This window comes from Oncorhynchus tshawytscha, linkage group LG14 (assembly GCF_018296145.1).
Source record: "Oncorhynchus tshawytscha isolate Ot180627B linkage group LG14, Otsh_v2.0, whole genome shotgun sequence".
Taxonomy (NCBI): Eukaryota; Metazoa; Chordata; class Actinopteri; order Salmoniformes; family Salmonidae; genus Oncorhynchus; species Oncorhynchus tshawytscha.
In genome coordinates, this window is record NC_056442.1 from 57178498 (window position 1) to 57200098 (window position 21601).

The 21601-nt window shown below is 44.4% G+C and overlaps 2 protein-coding genes across 2 annotated transcripts in view; both read right to left on the reverse strand.

The window, feature by feature from the left end:
- arrb1 (arrestin, beta 1) overlaps nucleotides 1-4777 on the reverse strand; it is a 71414-nt gene extending 66637 nt beyond the window's left edge. Inside the window, exon 1 of the mRNA XM_042297723.1 lies at nucleotides 4217-4777. Within this exon, the coding sequence (XP_042153657.1) occupies nucleotides 4217-4236 (20 nt within the window). The 5' untranslated portion in view covers nucleotides 4237-4777. The remainder of the gene's footprint in view (nucleotides 1-4216) is intronic.
- An 8219-nt stretch (nucleotides 4778-12996) lies between these two features.
- Nucleotides 12997-21601, reverse strand: part of LOC112239650 (protein Atg16l2) — a 54427-nt gene continuing 45822 nt past the window's right edge. The window contains 2 exon segments of the mRNA XM_042297724.1: nucleotides 12997-13822; nucleotides 17130-17231. Of these exon segments, the coding sequence (XP_042153658.1) occupies nucleotides 13729-13822; nucleotides 17130-17231 (196 nt within the window). The 3' untranslated portion in view covers nucleotides 12997-13728.

Sequence of the window (21601 nt, forward strand, 5' to 3'; positions counted from 1 at the left end):
ATAGTTAGGACAGTCTAATTGAAATAGTTAGGACAGTCTAATTGAAATAGTTAGGACAGTCTAATTGAAATAGTTAGGACAGTCTAATTGAAATAGTTAGGACAGTCTAATTGAAATAGTTAGGACAGTCTAATTGAAATAGTTAGGACAGTCTAATTGAAATAGTTAGGACAGTCTAATTGAAATAGTTAGGACAGTCTAATTGAAATAGTTAGGACAGTCTAATTGAAATAGTTAGGACAGTCTAATTGAAATACCCTAAATAGTATTTAAACCCAGGTCTAGTCAGGGTTGGGACAGTCTGGGTATAGGGTTAGTATAGTACAGGGTTAGAGTTAGGATAGTCTGGTTTAGGGTTAGGACAGTCTGGTTTAGAGTTAGGAAAGTCTGGTTTAGGGTTAGGATAGTCTGGTTTAGGGTTAGGATAGTCTGTTTGTTTTTTTAGGTTAGTGCAGAATGTGTTAGGGCAGCCCCAGGCCCCAACCCGACACCAACCAGTTTCAGTCAGCCCCAACCAGCCCCAGTCTCAGTCAGTCCCAGCCTCAGTCAGCCCCAGTCTCAGTCAAACCCTAGGCTCAGTCAGCCCCAGCCAGCCCCAACTAGCCTCAGTCAGCCCCAGTCTCAGTCAGCCCCAACTAGCCCCAGTCAGCCCCAGTCTCAGTCAGCCCCAACTAGCCCCAGCCATCCCAGTCAGCCCCAGTCAGTCCCAGTCTCAGTCTCAGTCAGCCTCAGTCAGCCCCAGTCTCAGTCAGCCCCAGTCAGTCCCAGCCCCAGCCCCAGCCCCAGTCTCAGTCTCAGTCAGCCTCAGCCAGCCCTATTCTCAGTCAGCCCCGGTCTCAGTCAGCCCCAGCCTCAGCCAGCCCCAGTCAGCCCCAGCCTCAGTCAGCCCCAGCCTCAGTCAGCCCCAGTCTCAGTCAGTCCCAGCCTCAGTTAGCCCCAGTCTCAGTCAGCCCCAGTCTCAGTCAGCCCCAGTCTCAGTCAGCCTCAGTCAGCCCCAGTCTCAGTCAGTCCCAGTCTCAGTCAGCCCCAGTCTCAGTCAGCCCCAGTCTCAGCCAGTCCCAGTCTCAGTTAGCCCCAGTCTCAGTCAGCCCCAACCAGCCCCAGTCTCAGTCAGCCCCAGTCTCAGTCAGCCCCAGCCAGCCCCAGCCTCAGTCAGCTGCACACAAGCCTAAGATCACCAAGCGCAATGCCAAGCTTTGGGTGGAGGTGTAAAGCTTGTCGCCATTGGAATCACGCTTCACCATCTGGCAGTCCGACAAACAAATCTGGGTTTTCCGTATGCCACGAGAACGCTACCTGCCCGATTGCATAGTGCCAGCTGTCAAGTTTGGTGGAGGAGGAATAATGGTCTGGGGCTGTTTTTCATGGTTCGGGCCCTTTAGTTCCAGTGAAGGGAAATCTAAACGCTACAGCATACAATGACATTCTAGATGATTATGTGCTTCCAACATTGTGGCAACTGTGTGGGGAAGGCCCTTTCCTGTTTCAGCATGACAATGACTCCATGCAAAAAGCGAGGTCCATACAGAAATGGTTTGTCGAGATCGGTGTGGAAGAACTTCACTGGCCTGTACAGAGCCCTGACCTCAACCCCATCGAACACCTTTGGGATGAATTGGAACGCCGACTGTGAGCCAGGCCTATTCGCCCAACATCAGTGCCCAAGCTCACTAATGCTCTTGTGTCTGAATGGAAGAAAGTCTCCACGGCAACGTTCCATCATCTAGTGGAAAGCCTTCCCAGAAGAGTGGAGGCTGTTATAGCAGCAATGTCCCAACATCTAGTGGAAAGCCTTCCCAGAAGAGTGGAGGCTGTTATAGCAGCAACATTCCAACATCTAGTGGAAAGCCTTCCCATAAGAGTGGAGGCTGTTATAGCAGCAATGTTCCAACATCTAGTGGAAAGCCTTCCCAGAAGAGTGGAGGCTGTTATAGCAGCAACATTCCAACATCTAGTGGAAAGCCTTCCCATAAGAGTGGAGGCTGTTATAGCAGCAACTTTCCAACATCTAGTGGAAAGCCTTCCCAGAAGAGTGGAGGCTGTTATAGTAGCAATGTTCCAACATCTAGTGGAAAGCCTTCCCAGAAGGGTGGAGGCTGTTATAGCAGCAATGTTCCAACATCTCGTGGAAAGCCTTCCCAGAAGAGTGGAGGCTGTTATAGCAGCAAAGGGGGGGGCGGGACCAACTCCATATTAATGGCCATGATTGAGATGGAATGAGATGTTCGACGAGCAGGTGTCCACATACTTTTGGTCACGTAGTGGATTTATCTAACTCAGTTCATGTGGGGGTGTGAAACCAGTACTTGTGATTGACATCTCTTGACTCCTACAGTAGCGTACCACATCCTCTTCCATTAGAGCGATCTTCTCCATGGTATGATGTAACAATGGACAGGAAGCACAATCCGCACACCCCAAAATCAATCTCTCACTTCCTCTAAAATTAATCAGGTGGTTGGGGGTGCCTATGCTGTAGACCTCAGCTCCTCTGGGATTGTTGGGGCTGGATGGCAGGTAACCCTGTCCCCCTCAGCAGCTTCCCCAGAAAAAGAGGTCTGAGGTTAGGTAGCGAGAGGAGTGAGGCTGGGTAGCGAGAGGAGTGAGGCTGGGTAGAGAGAGGAGAGAGGCTGGGTAGAGAGAGGAGAGAGGCTGGGTAGAGAGAGGAGAGAGGGTGGGTAGAGAGAGGCTGTTGAGGCTGGATAGAGAGAGGAGAGAGGCTGTGTAGAGAGAGGAGAGAGGCTAGATAGAGAGAGGAGAGAGGCTGGATAGAGAGAGAGAGAGGCTGGGTAGAGAGAGGAGAGAGGCTGGGTAGAGAGAGGAGAGAGGCTGGGTAGAGAGAGGCTGTTGAGGCTGGATAGAGAGAGGAGAGAGGCTGTGTAGAGAGAGGAGAGAGGCTAGATAGAGAGAGGAGAGAGTCTAGGTAGAGAGAGGAGAGAGGCTGGGTAGAGAGAGGAGAGAGGCTGGGTAGAGAGAGGAGAGAGGCTGAGTAGAGAGAGGAGAGAGGCTGGGTAGAGAGAGGAGAGAGGCTGGGTAGAGAGAGGCTGTTGAGGCTGGATAGAGAGAGGAGAGAGGCTGTGTAGAGAGAGGAGAGAGGCTAGATAGAGAGAGGAGAGAGTCTAGGTAGAGAGAGGAGAGAGGCTAGATAGAGAGAGGAGAGAGGCTGGGTAGAGAGAGGAGAGAGGCTGAGTAGAGAGAGGAGAGAGGCTGGGTAGAGAGAGGAGAGAGTCTAGGTAGAGAGAGGAGAGAGGCTGGGTAGAGAGAGGAGAGAGGCTAGGTAAAGAGAGGAGAGAGGCTGGGTAGAGAGAGGAGAGAGGCTGGGTAGAGAGAGGAGAGAGGCTGGGTAGAGAGAGGCTGTTGAGGCTGGATAGAGAGAGGAGAGAGGCTGTGTAGAGAGAGGAGAGAGGCTAGATAGAGAGAGGAGAGAGGCTGGATAGAGAGAGGAGAGAGGCTGGATAGAGAGAGGAGAGAGGCTGGGTAGAGAGAGGAGAGAGGCTGAGTAGAGAGAGGAGAGAGGCTGGGTAGAGAGAGGAGAGAGGCTAGGTAGAGAGAGGAGAGAGGCTGGGTAGAGAGAGGAGAGAGGCTAGGTAAAGAGAGGAGAGAGGCTGGGTAGAGAGAGGAGAGAGGCTGGGTAGAGAGAGGAGAGAGGCTAGATAAAGAGAGGAGAGAGGCTGGATAGAGAGAGGAGAGAGGCTGGGTAGAGAGAGGAGAGAGACTGGGTAGAGAGAGGAGAGAGGCTGGATAGAGAGAGGAGAGAGGAGAGAGGAGAGAGACTGGGTAGAGAGAGGAGAGAGGCTGGATAGGGAGAGGAGAGAGGCTGGATAGAGAGAGGAGAGAGGCTGGGTAGAGAGAGGCTGTTGAGGCTGCTAGCTGGGCAGCGATTTACAATGCTGGTGACTCAGAAACACAACAGATAACTAACTACCTTTGACATTACATTTACTGGGCAAATGATAGTTCAATCTAACACGAACACAAGTTGAACATACGCAGCAGCACACACACACACACACACACACACACACACACACACACACACACACACACACAGATGAAATAACAAAAGGGACACAGCATGGGGATCCTATAGCAGATAACACGGATGGAAGAGAAGCCGCCATACTGTATGTAGTATCAGAATACAACAATCATAGATGCTATCATCTCCACCCTCCACAGCAACGTGGAAAAACCCCACATGATATTTCCTGCTCACCTTGTGCCTTTATCTCCCATGGTTGAGGATTGTTGGATGGTAGAATCCCTCCTTTTCACCCTCAGTAAATAGACTGTAATGCCGTTGTGCAGAAAGGCACAGAGAGAGATAGAGGGAGAGAGAGAGAGAGAGAGAAAGACAGGAAAGGGTGAGAGAAGAATGTTCTGATGTAAAGACTCAGGGTAGGTGGGTGGGTAAATTGAAGAGGGAGGGGGGTCTACTCAGTTGGATGTCCCTCTCTCTCTCTCTCTCTCTCTCTCTCCCTGTGCCTTCTGTTCTCAGCGCTCTGTCTCCAGCTCAGTGCACTTAAAAGGGCATCTCCAGCGATGCCTGAGAAATAGCCTTAATAAGAAGAAACAGGTGATTCATCCATACAGCAGTCAGAACATCCAGCGCTCAGCTCAGTTGAGAGAATCATCCAGCAGATTATTGTCAGTAGGAATCTTCCTCTTCTTTCATCTAGGTTCTGTTCACATTCAGAAGCGCTGAACTGCTGCTAGCACTCTTCTATGTCTGTCTCTCTCTCTCCCTGCCAACCACACACACTCGCTCTCTCTCTCTCTCTCTCTCTCTCTCTCTCTCTCTCCCTGCCAAGCATGGGCTCTCTTCTCTCTCTCTCTCTCTCTCTCTCTCCCTGCCAAGCACGCTCTCCCTCTCCCTACCAGGCACTCTCTCTCTCTCCCTGCCAACCACACACACTCGCTCTCTCTCTCTCTCTCTCTCTCTCTCTCTCCCTGCCAAGCATGGGCTCTCTCTCTCTCTCCCTACCGGGCACTCTCTCTCTCTCTCCCTGCCAAGCATGGGCTCTCTTCTCTCTCTCCCCCCCCCTCTCTCTCTTTCCCTCCCTCCTAACACTCTCCCTTACTGTTGCTCGCTCAATCTGTGAGAGCGGATGTGTGGATGGATTAGGGACCAGGGGATGGATGGTCTCTCGCTCTCTCTCTTGTCTGCCAAACTAATAAGATGAGAAATGCATTAATATCAGAGAAAGACCCTCAGCTGCTCTGCTGCAGGCCATTAGTACGGCGCATTCAAGACAAACTGAGAACAGGGGGGGCGAGATAAAATTATGAAGTCAGGTCGGAGATCTAGAAAGATGCCGGAGTTTCCCGACATGGAGTTCCGAGTTAGATGAAAATTCAAATATGATTATCCCAGTCAGAGCTCATTTTCTCTCTCTCTCTCTCTCTCTCTCTCAGAGTTCCCTAGTTGTCTTGAACGCACTGAAGTCGGAGATTTCCATGTTCCCAGTTGCTATGAAGGCGGCATTGCCTTTGCATTGACGTCATTTCTCCTGCTGCTATGTTGTGTCATGTATCTGTGCATCTCTGTACTCTTGTCCGTGTGCATGTCAATAGACCATTCCACCATCTGTGCCACACACTGAAACATACAGAGGATGATGTGTATAGACTATAGAGGATGATGTGAATAGAGGATGATGTGTATAGACTATAAAGGATGATGTGCGTAGAGGATGATGTGTATAGACTATAGAGGATGATGTGAATAGACTATAAAGGATGATGTGTATAGACTATAGAGGATGATGTGAATAGACTATAAAGGATGATGTGTATAGACTATAGAGGATGATGTGAATAGACTATAGAGGATGATGTGAATAGAGGATGATGTGTATAGCCTATAGAGGATGATGTGAATAGAGGATGATGTGTATAGACTATAGAGGATGATGTGAATAGAGGATGATGTGTATAGACTATAGAGGATGATGTGTATAGAGGATGATGTGTATAGACTATAGAGGATTATGTGAATAGACTATAGAGGATGATGTTTATAGACTACAGAGGATGATGTGTATAGACTATAGAGGATGATGTGAATAGAGGATGATGTGTATAGACTATAGAGGATGATGTGTGTAGAGGATGATGTGTATAGACTATAGAGGATTATGTGAATAGACTATAGAGGATGATGTGTATAGAGGATGATGTGTATAGACTGTAGAGGATGATGTGTGTAGACTATAGAGGATGATGTGAATAGACTATAGAGGATGATGTGAATAGACTATAGAGGATGATGTGTATAGACTATATAGGATGATGTATATAGACTATAGAGGATGATGTATATAGACTATAGAGGATGATGTGTATAGAGGATGATGTGTATAGACTGTAGAGGATGATGTGTGTAGACTATAGAGGATGATGTGAATAGACTATAGAGGATGATGTGAATAGACTATAGAGGATGATGTGAATAGAGGATGATGTGTATAGACTATAGAGGATGATGTGAATAGAGGATGATGTGTATAGACTATAGAGGATGATGTGAATAGACTATAGAGGATGATGTGTATAGAGGATGATGTGTATAGACTATAGAGGATGATGTGAATATAGGATGATGTGTATAGACTATAGAGGATGATGTGTATAGAGGATGATGTGTATAGACTATAGAGGATGATGTGTATAGACTATAGAGGATGATGTGTATAGACTACAGAGGATGATGTATATAGACTATAGAGGATGATGTGTATAGAGGATGATGTGTATAGACTATAGAGGATGATGTGTATAGAGGATGATGTGTATAGACTATAGAGGATTATGTGAATAGACTATAGAGGATGATGTGTATAGAGGATGATGTGTGTAGACTATAGAGGATGATGTGTGTAGACTATAGAGGATGATGTGTGTAGACTATAGAGGATGATGTGTGTAGACTATAGAGGATGATGTGTGTAGACTATAGAGGATGATGTGTATAGACTATAGAGGATGATGTGTATAGACTACAGAGGATGATGTGAATAGAGGATGATGTGTATAGACTATAGAGGATGATGTGTATAGACTAGAGGATGATGTGAATAGAGGATGATGTATAGACTACAGAGGATGATATGTATAGACTATAGAGGATGATGTGTATAGACTATAGAGGATGATGTATATAGACTAGAATGAAAACATAACTGGAAATCTAATCGACTCTATGCATAATTGACACTAAGTCTCTCTCTCATCACATGAAGTAATATCATTTAAAACATGTAGTAACATGTCACGATAAATACTGAAAGACAAAAAAACATGAAATATATAACAGAGATTAAAATTAGTTGTTCAAGTTTATTCTTTAGACCTTTCCCCAAACGGTTGTTTAGCGCAAAAAAAATAAAAATAAAGAACAACAAGAATGAGGTTTAAACTAATTCATAATGCCATTACATTATCCCTTAGAACTGTTTTGTGGAAACACCAATAGCAGCACAGCTGACATGAGTCATACAGGAATAATATACACTATATAATATGGTATATATCCCATAGGAATACAGAGCAGATACAGCCAGGTACAAAAAGATTGGCACATGTGGTAAAGATGAGCAACAAAGACTATAAATAATAATACAAATAATGAACGATATTGTATATGCTGAATTAAAACACACACACACACACACACAGTGGCAAAAAAAAGTATGTGAACCCCTTGGAATTACCTGGATTTCTGCATAAATTAGTCATAAAATTTGATCTGATCTTCATCATAACAACAGACAAACACAGTGTGCTTAAAACTAATAACACTCCCATTATTATATTTATCTTGTCTATATTGAGTACATCATTTAAATGTTCACAGTGCAGGATGGGGAAAGTATGCGAACCCCCAAGGCTAATGACTTCTCCAAAAGCTAATTGGAGTCAGGAGTCAGCTAACCTGGAGTCACAATCAATGAGACGAGATTGGAGATGTTTGGTTAGAGCTGCCCTGGCCTTTAAAAAACACTCACAACATCTTTGTTTGCTATTCACAAGAAGCATTGCCTGATGTGAACCATGTCTCGAACAAAAGAGATCTCAGAAGACCTAAGATTAAGAAGTGTAGACTGGAAGCGGTAAGACAAATTGTCTATAAATGGATTAAGTTCACACACACACACACACACGCACGCACGCACGCACACACAAATTGTCTATAAATGGAGAAAGTTCAGCACTGTTGCTACTCTCCGTTTTGCAAAGATGACTGCAAGAGCACAGCGCAGAATGCTTAATGAGGTTAAGAAAAATCCTAGAGTGTCAGCTAAAAGACTTACAGAAACCTCTGGAACATGCTAACATCTCTGTTGACGAGTCTACGATACGTAAAACACTAATCAAGAATGGTGTTCATGGGAGGACACCACGGAAGAAGACACTGCTGTCCAAAAAAAACAAACATTGCTGCACGTCTGAAGTTTGAAAAAGTGCACCTGGATGTTTCATAGCGCTTCTGGGAGAATATTCTGTGGATACAATAAACTACAGTTGAGTTGTTTGGAAGGAACACACAACACTATGTGTGGAGAAAAAAAGGCACGGCACACCAACATCAAAACCTCATACCAACTGTAAACTATGGTGGAGGGAGCATCATGGTTTGGGTCTGCTGTGTTGCCTCAGGGCCTGGACAGATGCTATCATCAACGAAAAAAAAGAATTCCCAAGTTTATCAAGACATTTTGCAGGAGAATGTTCGGCTATCTGTCTGCCAATTGAAGCTCAACAGAAGTTGGGTGATGCAACAGTTGGGTGAGTTAACCCACTGTTCCTAGACCAGTTAACCCACTGTTCCTAGACCAGTTAACCCGCTGTCCCTAGACCAGTTAACCCACTGTTCCTAGACCAGTTAACCCCACTGTCCCTAGACCAGTTAACCCCACTGTTCCTAGACCAGTTAACCCACTGTTCCTAGACCAGTTAACCCACTATTCCTAGACCAGTTAACCCACTATTCCTAAACCAGTTAACCCACTGTTCCTAGCCCAGTTAACCCACTGTTCCTAGGCCGTCATTGAAAATAAGAAGTTGTTCTTAACTGACTTGCCTTGTTAAATAAAGGTTAAATAAATAAAAAATATATTTTTAAAAAACAGGACAACGACCCAAAAGATAGAAGTAAATCAACAACAGAATGGCTTGAACAGAATAAATGATTCCTTTTGGACACCTGGAGTGGCCCAGTCAGTCCTGACCTCAACCCGATTGAGATGCTGTGCATGACCTCAAGAGAGCAGTTCGCGCCAGACATCCCAAGAGCAGTTCACACCAGACATCCCAAGAGCAGTTCACACCAGACATCCCAAGATCAGTTCACACCAGACATCCCAAGATCAGTTCACACCAGACATCCCAAAGAGCAGTTCACACCAGACATCCCAAAGAGCAGTTCACACCAGACATCCCAAGAGCAGTTCACACCAGACATCCCAAAGAGCAGTTCACACCAGACATCCCAAAGAGCCGTTCACACCAGACATCCCAAAGAGCAGTTCACACCAGACATCCCAAAGAGCAGTTCACACCAGACATCCCAAAGAGCAGTTCACACCAGACATCCCAAAGAGCAGTTCACACCAGACATCCCAAAGAGCAGTTCACACCAGACATCCCAAAGAGCAGTTCACACCAGACATCCCAAGAATATTACTGAACTGAAACAGTTTTGTAAAGAGGAATGTTTGTCTATTGTTGTGATCAAAATGACCAATTTATGCAGAAATCCAGGTAATTCCAGAGTTCATATAATTGTTTTTGCCACAGTGTGTGTGTGTGTGTGTGTGTGTGTGTGTGTGTGTGTGTGTGTGTATATATATATATATATTTTATACTAATACAATTGGAATTTCTCAGAGAAAGAGATTCTGTTTAACAAGTAACATAACGTTTTCTCAAAAAGACAGGGGTCCAAATTGTCGCCACCCGTTTTCCATAACCTTCAACACCTCACCTTGCGAGAATAACGGCACTGAGCCTTTTCCTAAAATGTTTTATGACATTGGAGAACATTGGGAGAACATTGGGAGAACACATTGGGAGAACATTGGGAGAACATTGGGAGAACACATTGGGAGAACATTGGATAACACATTGGGAGAACATTGGAGAACATTGGGAGAACACATTGGGAGAACACACTGGGAGAACACACTGGGAGAAGATTGGAGAACATTGGGAGAACACATTGGGAGAACATTGGATAACACATTAGGAGAACATTGGAGTACATTGGAGAACATTGGGAGAACACATTGGGAGAACATTGGGAGAACATTGGAAGAACATTGGAGAACATTGGGAGAACATTGGGGAACATTGGGAGAACATTGGAGAACATTGGGAGAACACATTGGGAGAACATTGGAGAACACATTGGGAGAACATTGGGAGAACACATTGGGAGAACATTGGAGAACATTGGGAGAACACATTGGGAGAACATTGGATAACACATTGGGAGAACATTGGAGAACATATTGGGAGAACATTGGGAGGGAACTTAGACCATTCAGCCATACAGAATATTTCTGGCTCAGTGCCGTTATCCTCGCAATGTGTTGAAAACAGGGGTACCAATTGACCCTTATCTTTTTGAGGGGGAAAAAATGATTACTTGTTAAATTTCTTTCTCTTGAGAAATTGATTTGTGATTTTACACAGTCTAGTTTTGCTAATCTTTATCAGGGGTGGCAATAGTTTTGGAGCTGGCTGTAATGGCATATCCCATAACCTCATTTAGAATAAAAAGCACATCAAACTATACCTCCCTCCCTCCCCACACACACACACACACACACACACACACACACACACACACACACACACACACACACACACACACACACACACACACACACACACACACACACACACGGATATCCCTTAGTTAATCCAGAACATTTGAGACATACCAATAACTGTTTAACAGACCATCTGTTAGTTAAGAGACATTATCACCACATCATTATAAAACGCAGAGTGTACAGTATATATATATATTTAAAAAAAGACCATCTGTGAATGTTGAAAACACGGAGGAATGAGAGAAGTAAAATGGCATCCATCTCAGCTTTACATAAAGAGTGTGTTTGATCCAGACGGGGGACTGAAGTTGACAGGCCAAATGCTCTTCAAAGCTGAGAGGCCAAACGGCTACTGAATGCAACTCAGCATTTTAAATCTGAATCACTGAGTATAACTGCATAGAGGCACAGAGAGAGAGAGAGAGTGCGAGAGAGAGAGAAAGAGATACAGAGAGAGCGAGAGAGTGCGAGAGAAAGAGAGAGAGACAGAGAGAGCGAGAGAGGAGAGAGAGAGAAAGAGAGAGACAGGTGTATTGCTCTCATCAACACCTCAATATGATTTTATTACTAAATGCTAAATGTTGTCCAGCTGTATTACTGATTGTGGGCAAAAGCCAAGCAAATATCCCCGTGAGGAATGGTAAAGATGTTAAGTTCCATCTGTTCTCAATAACAGACCAGCAACAGCTGGTTATTCCCTTCAGAACACTCAAGATAACCCAGTTCCCTTCAGAACACTCAAGATAATCCAGTTCCCTTTAGAACCATCAAGATAACCCTGTTCCCTTTAGAACCCTCAAGATAACCATTTAGAACCCTCAAGATAACCCTGTTCCCTTTAGAACCCTCAATATAACCCTGTTCCCTTTAGAAACCCCAAGATAACCCTTTAGAACCCTCAAGATAACCCTTCAGAACCCCCAAGATAACCCCGTTCCCTTTAGAACCCTCAAGATAACCCTGTTCCATTTAGAACCCTCAAGATAACCCTTTAGAACCCTCAAGATAACCCTGTTCCATTTAGAACCCTCAAGTTAACCCTTCAGAACCCTCAAGATAACCCTGTTCCCTTTAGAAACCTCAAGATAACCCCATTCCCTTTAGAACACTAAAGATAACCCCGTTCCATTTAGAACCCTCAAGATAACCCCATTCCCTTTAGAACCCTCAAGATAACCCGTTAGAACCCTCAAGATAACCCTGTTCCATTTAGAACCCTCAAGATAACCATGTTCCATTTAGAACCCTCCAGATAACCATTTAGAACCCTCAAGATAACCCTGTTCCCTTTAGAACCCTCCAGATAACCCCGTTCCCTTTAGAACCCTCAAGATAACCCTTTTCCCTTTAGAACCCTCAAGATAACCCCGTTCCCTTTAGAACCCTCCAGATAACCCTGTTCCCTTTAGAACCCTCAAGATAACCCTTTAGAACCCTCAAGATAACCCTGTTCCCTTTAGAACCCTCCAGATAACCATTTAGAACCCTCAAGATAATCCTGTTCCCTTTAGAACCCTCCAGATAACCCTGTTCCCTTTAGAACCCTCAAGATAACTGTTTAGAACCCTCAAGATAACCCCATTCCCTTCAGAACCCTCCAGATAACTCCGTTCCCTTTAGAACCCTCCAGATAACCCCGTTCCCTTTAGAACCCTCAAGATAACCGTTTAGAACCCTCAAGATAACCCCATTCCCTTCAGAACCCTCCAGATAACTCCGTTCCCTTCAGCCCTGTACATGTGTCATGTAGCTTAGATTAAAACCTTTCATCATATTATCACAGTTGTCATGATAGTTTTTCCATAATGTATCAGCTATTAGACCAGCAGACCAGTAGTGACTCTAACACTGTCTGATATGGTAGTGTTTTCTGTAAGCCAGCCTAGAGCATGAAGCTTTACCTCCAATTGTTTGAAGCAGAGGATATGAATCCTTATCCCTGAATAACTAGTGTATTAGTTTCTCGTCAAGCATAACCCATGCTTTTCCTTCCCCAGTACGAATGGTTAGACACCACATACATTTTTCAACTACTAAGTAAAAAAAGTTGTTTTGACAGAACAAATGCTTGTTTACAAAAAAAGGCAAAGCAACACTATGGAGTTATGTTGGCACCGTTATAACCCTATACAATCATGGAGAGAACAAAATGAAACCATTGACTTTTTTGAAAGACAGATATTGTATTTGTGATTTTCTGCCAGAAAAACAGCAGACCGTGTCAGATCTGTCGACTCATCTTTTCATTTCGCTGCTCTATTGCTAGCGCCATACATCCGTCTGAACCTGCCGTCCTAGAAGTCGTTTGTGCTGACGTCAAAACTACGTCATTCATGAATCGTGTAGGCCAGTTCTGGTCCAACCCATCGGGGTTCTGGGACCAATCAGAACGGTTTGAATGTGTTCGCTTTCAGGAAGTCTTCGGGGGAGTAATCCAGACTCATGGTGAAGAAGAAAACGTTAGTGGGCGTGGCGTTTAACCTGAGTGATGTTTGATCGGTAGCCAGGCAACCGTGGGATATCACCCCCGTTACGTTCTGTCAGACTGGTAGCAGGAGTGAGACAAACATCCTATGTGTTCCGTGTTCTCTCAGCCATGTTAAACATCCAACGTGTTCCGTGTTCTCTCAGCCATGTTAAACGTCCTATATGTTCCGTGTTCTCTCAGCCATGTTAAACATCCAATGTGTTCCAGGTTCTCTCAGCCATGTTAAACGTCCAACGTGTTCCGTGTTCTCTCAGCCATGTTAAACGTCCAACGTGTTCCGTGTTCTCTCAGCCATGTTAAACATCCAATGTGTTCTCTCAGCCAATGATCAGATGACCTTCTAAACCTAACCCCAAACTGATGTTCGAATGGGTCTGTGGGCTGGCCAGTCGACCAGACTATTTAAATGCCGCTCCAGAGGACGGCACGCCGGCTCTTGTCCACACTGACCACGTACTCCCCGGACCCAGACCAGGCCACCGCGTTGATGGACGAACTGGAGGGGACAAGAGAGACAGGCAGACAGAGAGAGACAAGTCAATAAGGGCTCATCTGAAATGACACCCTATTCCTTCTTTTAGCCAGTACCAAAACATCATAGGGCTCTAGGCAAAAGTAGTGCACAGCACAGGGAGGAGGGTGCCATCGGGCTTTGGACGTAGCTTAAATCTCATTCACTTCAATGTGCATCCATCCATCCACAAGACAGACAGTGGAACAGCTTTCACTCACTCAGTATTTCTAAATGGGACAGATCTGATGGACTGTTGGATTCACTGTGAACCAAACAGAGCAGATGGACTGTTGGGATTCACTGGGAACCAAACAGAGCAGATGGACTGTTGGATTCACTGGGAACAAAACAGAGCAGATGGACTGTTGGGATTCACTGCGAACCAAACAGAGCAGATGGACTGTTGGGATTCACTGGGAACCAAACAGAGCAGATGGACTGTTGGGATTCACTGCGAACCAAACAGAGCAGATGGACTGTTGGGATTCACTGGGAACCAAACAGAGCAGATGGACTGTTGGGATTCACTGGGAACCAAACAGAACAGATGGACTGTTGGGATTCACTGGGAACCAAACAGAGCAGATGGACTGTTGGATTCACTGGGAACCAAACAGAGCAGATGGACTGTTGGATTCACTGGGAACCAAACAGAGCAGATGGACTGTTGGATTCACTGGGAACCAAACCGAGCAGATGGACTGTTGGATTCACTGGGAACCAAACAGAGCAGATGGACTGTTGGGATTCACTGGGAACCAAACAGAGCAGATGGACTGTTGGTTTCACTGGGAACCAAACAGAGCAGATGGACTGTTGGATTCACTGGGAACCAAACAGAGCAGATGGACTGTTGGGATTCACTGGGAACCAAACCGAGCAGATGGACTGTTGGATTCACTGGGAACCAAACAGAGCAGATGGACTGTTGGGATTCACTGGGAACCAAACAGAGAAGATGGACTGTTGGATTCACTGGGAACCAAACAGAGCAGATGGACTGTTGGGATTCACTGGGAACCAAACAGAGCAGATGGACTGTTGGATTCACTGGGAACCAAACAGAGCAGATGGACTGTTGGGATTCACTGGGAACCAAACAGAGCAGATGGACTGTTGGGATTCACTGGGAACCAAACAGAGCAGATGGACTGTTGGGATTCACTGGGAACCAAACAGAGCAGATGGACTGTTGGGATTCACTGGGAACCAAACCGAGCAGATGGACTGTTGGGATTCACTGGGAACTGTGAGTGGGAAACATCTATCTTCAATGGACATGAATCATTTTATAATGCTCTATGTTAACTAACGTGGACAGTTTGTGTTACTACCTTACACAATGCTTGCATTTTCACATCATACAATTGAGTGAAATGACACATCTTTTTATTTTTTTTTTATTTTTTTTCCCCTCAGATTGGTAATGTTAGTAAAAAAAGTTTATATTTATCAAGATGAAACTTAATCGATTGCTTTAAAACAGATTCATATCTTTATCTTTTGCAGGAGTCGAACACAGTTGTTTGTCGTCCCACAAGGAGATGAGTTGACAAATGGCTACGACAGGTTCTCATCTATCGACGGGTATCAAATCAAAATGACAGTTTACTCTTCATATGCTTTGGAAACAACAGGTTGAGACGAACAGTGAAGTGTTTACTTACGGACCCTTTCCAACAACAGAGAGAGAAAGAACATCGAGAAATTATAGAAAAATAAAACACGTAATAAAATGTATAATTAATACAAAATGAGTAATGATAACTTGTCTATATATACACTGGGTACCAGTACTGAGTAATGATAACTTGTCTATATATACACGGGGTACCAGTACTGAGTAATGATAACTTGTCTATATATACACTGGGTACCAGTACTGAGTAATGATAACTTGTCTATATATACACTGGGTACCAGTACTGAGTAATGATAACTTGTCTATATATACACGGGGTACCAGTACTGAGTAATGATAACTTGTCTATATATACACTGGGTACCAGTACTGAGTAATGATAACTTGTCTATATATACACTGGGTACCAGTACTGAGTAATGATAACTTGTCTATATATACACTGGGTACCAGTACTGAGTAATGATAACTTGTCTATATATACACTGGGTACCAGTACTGAGTAATGATAACGTGTCTATATATACACTGGGTACCAGTACTGAGTAATGATAACTTGTCTATATATACACTGGGTACCAGTACTGAGTAATGATAACTTGTCTATATATACACGGGGTACCAGTACTGAGTAATGATAACTTGTCTATATATACACGGGGTACCAGTACTGAGTAATGATAACTTGGCTATATATACACTGGGTACCAGTACTGAGTAATGATAACTTGTCTATATATACACTGGGTACCGGTACTGAGTAATGATCACTTGTCTATATATACACTGGGTACCAGTACTGAGTAATGATAACTTGTCTATATATACACTGGGTACCAGTACTGAGTAATGATAACTTGGCTATATATACACTGGGTACCAGTACTGAGTAATGATAACTTGGCTATATATACACTGGGTACCAGTACTGAGTAATGATAACTTGGCTATATATACACTGGGTACCAGTACTGAGTAATGATAACACTGGGGTTATGGCTAACATGTTAACACCCTACTCTCCCCTCCTGCTGCCATAACCCTACTCCCCCTCCTGCTGCCATAACCCTACCCCCTCCTGCTGCCATAACCCTACTCCCCCTCCTGCTGCCATAACCCTACTCCCCCTCCTGCTGCCAGAACCCTACTCTCCCCTCCTGCTGCCAGAACCCTACTCCCCTCCTGCTGCCAGAACCCTACTCTCCCCTCCTGCTGCCAGAACCCTACTCTCCCCTCCTGCTGCCAGAACCCTACTCTCCCCTCCTGCTGCCAGAACCCTACTCCCCCTCCTGCTGCCAGAACCCTACTCTCCCCTCCTGCTGCCAGAACCCTACTCTCCTCCTCCTGCTGCCAGAACCCTACTCCCCCTCCTGCTAATGTAAACACTATCTAATAGCCTGTAACATTCTCTAGTTCACTAATAGCGTCTACAACACAAAGAGGAAGTATCATCAAGCTAATTGATGCCGTGTTGGCCGGAGCCCATCAGGGCTGACGATAGCTGCTAAAAGCTAAGGTCCTCAGAGGCTGGGTGGGGTTCAGAGGACAGACAGGCAGACGGACAGACTGGGAAACATCCAGGCAAGTCTAGTCCAGTCCAGTGTCTAGTGCAGTCTAGTCTAGTCTAGTCCAGTCCAGTCGTCCTACCTGTGCATGTCCGGTAGTTGTGTCTCCAGGTTGCCAGAGTTGACGTTCCAGATGTAAACGGCTCCATCTGCTGATCCTGCTGCCAGGTAGCTCCCATCAGGACTAGAGAGAGAGAGAGAGGAGAGAGAGAGGAGAGAGAGGGGGACAGATAGGACAGAGAGACAGAGAGAGAGAGGGACAGAGAGAGAGAGAGGGACAGAGAGAGAGAGAGAGAGAGAGAGAGAGAGAGAGAAAGACAGAATGAGAATGAGAGAGACTCTTTAACATCATCCTTATCTCTGGCGTCTTCCCCCAATATTAGGAACCAAGGACTGATCACCCCAATCCACAAAAGTGGAGACAAATTTGACCTCAATAACTACCGTGGGATATGCGTCAACAGCGACCTTGGAAAAATCCTCTGCATTATCCTTAACAGCAAACTCGTACATTTCCTCAGTGAAAACAATGTACTGAGCAAATGTCAAATTGGCTTTTTAACAAATTATCGTACGACAGACCACGTATTCACCCTGCACACCCTAATTGACACACAATAAAAAACAAACAAAGGCAAAGTGTTCTCATGCTTTGTTGATTTCAAAAAAGCCTTTGACTCAATTTGGCATGTGGGTCTGCTTCACAAATGGATGGAAAGTGGTGTTAGGGGAAAAACAAACAACATTATAAAATCAATGTAAACAAACAACAAGTGTGTTGTTAAAATTGGCAAAAAAAACACTCAAATTTCTTTCCACACGGCCGTGGGGTGAGACAGGGATGCAGCTTAAGCCCCACCCTCTTCAAAATATACGTCACCGAATTGGCGAGGACACTAGAACAGTCTGCAGCACCCGGCCTCACCCAAACACCAAATTGAGACTCTGAATGCAGAATTCTGCAAAAATATCCTCCGTGTACAACATAAAACACCAAATAATGCATGCAGAGCAGAATTAGGCCAATACCCACTAATTATCAAAACCCAGAAAAGAGACGTTAAATTCTATAACCACCTAAAAGGAAGCGATTCCCAAAACTTCCATAACAAAGCCATCACCTACAGAGAGATGAACCTGGAGAAGAGTCCCCTAAGCAAGCTGGTCCTCGGGCTCTGTTACCAAACACAAACACACCCCACAGAGCCCAAGGACAGCAACACAATTAGACCCAATCAAATCATGAGAAATCAAAAATATAATTACTTGACACATTGGAAAGAATTTACAAAAAAACAGAGCAAACTAGAACGCTAATTGGCCCTAAACAGAGAGTACACAGCGGCAGAATACCTGACCACTGCGACTGTCCCAAACTTAAGGAAAGCTTTGACTATGTACAGACTCAGTGAGCATAGCCTTGCTATTGAGAAAGGCCGCCGTAGGCAGACATGGCTCTCAAGAGAAGACAGGCTATGTGCACACTGCCTACAAAATGAGATGGAAACTGAGCTGCACTTCCTAACCTCCTGCCCAATGTATGACCATATTAGAGAGACATATTTCCCTCAGATTACACAGATCCACAAAGACTTAGAAAACACATCCAATTTTGATAAACTCCCATATCTACTGTGTGAAATTCCACAGTGTGTCATCACAGCAGCAAGATTTGTGACCTGTTGCCAGAAGAAAAGGTCAACCAGTGAAGAACACACACCATTGTAAATACAACCCATATTTATGTTTATTTATTTTCCCTTTTGTACTTTAACTATTTGCACATCATTACAACACTGTATATAGACATAATAGGACATAATAATTTTCTTGATTCTTTTGGAACTTCTGTGAGTGTAATGTTTACTGTTCATTTTTTATTGTTTATTATCTATTTCAAAGTAGCAAAGTAGACATACGTTTCCCATGCAAATGCATTTTTGTCTTAAAATTGAAATTGAATTGAGAGGAGATAGGAGAGAGAGAGAGAGAAAGAAGGAGAGATAGGAGAGAGAGAGAGAGAAAGAAGGAGAGATAGAAGGATAGATAGGAGAGAGAGGGAGAGAAAGAAGGAGAGATAGAAGGATAGATAGGAGAGAGAGGGAGAGAAAGAAGGAGAGATAGAAGGATAGATAGGAGAGAGAGGGAGAGAAAGAAGGAGAGATAGAAGGATAGATAGGAGAGAGAGAGAGAGAAAGAAGGAGAGATAGAAGGATAGATAGGAGAGAGAGAGAAGGAGAGATAGAAGGATAGATAGGAGAGAGAGAGAGAGAAAGAAGGAGAGATAGAAGGATAGATAGGAGAGAGAGAGAGAGAAAGAAGGAGAGATAGAAGGATAGATAGGAGAGAGAGAGAGAGAAAGAAGGAGAGATAGAAGGATAGATAGGAGAGAGAGAGAAAGAAGGAGAGATAGAAGGATAGATAGGAGAGAGAGAGAGAAAGAAGGAGAGATAGAAGGATAGATAGGAGAGAGAGAGAGAGAAAGAAGGAGAGATAGAAGGATAGATAGGAGAGAGAGGGAGAGAAAGAAGGAGAGATAGAAGGATAGATAGGAGAGAGAGAGAGAAAGAAGGAGAGATAGAAGGATAGATAGGAGAAAGAAGGAGAGATAGAAGGATAGATAGGAGAGAGAGGGAGAAGAGTGAAGAGTGAAGAGAGAGAGCGATAGGAGAGATAGAAGAGTGAAGAGAGAGAGAGAGAATAGATAGATAGATAAGGAACAATTAGTTGATGGCCGACATATCAATGCAATCCTGGGCTGATATCTGGCCACTACACTGTATCACTACAGTACCATATCCTGACTCCTGCACGGCCCTTAACAACATCACACCACCAAAGTATTCTAGTCCCGTCCATCTGCTGTCATGGCAACAGTAAAAATGCATTCAGAGGAAACCGGTTAGTATATCAGCAGGCATCAGAACAAAAACACTCCCTCCCTCCCTCCCTCTCTCCCTCCCTCCCTCCCTCCCTCTCTCCCTCCCTCTCTCTCCCTCCCCCCCCTCTCTCTCTCTCTCTCTCTCTCTCTCTCTCTCTCCTCTCTCTCTCTCCCTCCCTCCCTCTCTCTCTCTCCCTCTCCCCCCTCCCTCCCTCCCTCCCTCCCTCCCTCCCTCCCTCCCTCTCTCTCTCTCTCTCTCCCCCCCTCCCTCCCTCTCTCTCTCTCTCCCTCCTCCCTCTCTCCCTCCTCCCTCCCTCCCTCTCTCTCTCTCTCTCTCTCTCCCCCTCCCTCCCTCTCTCTCTCTCTCTCTCTCTCTCCCCTCCCTCCCTCCCTCTCTCTCTCTCCCTCCTCCCTCCCCCCTCTCTCTCTCTCTCCCCCTCCCTCCATCTCTCTCTCTCTCTCTCTCTCCCCCTCCCTCCCTCCCTCTCTCTCTCTCTCCCCCTCCCTCCCTCTCTCCCTCTCTCTCTCTCTCTCTCTCCCTCTCCCCCCTCCCTCCCTCTCTCTCTCTCTCTCCCCCTCCCCCATCTCTCCCCCTCCCTCTCCCTTTCTTTATATATCTCCCTGTCACTCTCAGATCCAACATCACACAGAGAGGAACATGTAGCCCAGGTGTGCCAACCTCAATCCATGAAGTGTCTAGTGTCTGCTGGTTTTTCCTTTCAATTAAGACCCAGACAACCAGGTGAGGGGAGTTCCTTACTAACTAGTGACCTTAATTCATCAATTAAGAACAAGAGAGGAGCGGAAGGAGGGGACATGGTATCTCACCACAACCCTCTATTCCACTTCCTTTGGAATTCAGAACGGCATGTCAAGTCAACAGCCAGTCTGGTCACACAGAAGGAATATAAATGAATTCACGTCTCTCTTCTAAAACCAACAAGTCTAGTGTTGTTGTGAGATGTTTTGTCTTCTGTCATACATCTAGAAATTCCTCATCCAGTACGCTCTCACTAATACTACTCACACACAAATATTATTCACTAATACTACTGACACACAAATATTATTCTCTAATATTATTCACTAATACTACTCACACACAAATATTATTCACTAATACTACTCACACACAAATATTATTCACTAATACTACTCACACACAAATATTATTCACTAATACTACTCACACACAAATATTATTCACTAATACTACTCACACACAAATATTATTCACTAATACTACTCACACACAAATACTACTCACACACAAATATTATTCACTAATACTACTGACACACAAATATTATTCACTAATACTACTCACACACAAATATTATTCACTAATACTACTCACACACAAATATTATTCACTAATACTACTGACACACAAATATTATTCACTAATACTACTGACACACAAATATTATTCTCTAATATTATTCACTAATACTACTCGCAAACAAATATTAGTCTCTAAAATTATTCACTAATACTACTCACACACAAATATTATTCACTAATACTACTCGCCTACAAATATTATTCACTAATACTACTCACACACAAATATTATTCACTAATATTATTCACTAATACTACTCGCAAACAAATATTAGTCTCTAAAATTATTCACTAATACTACTCACACACAAATATTATTCACTAATACA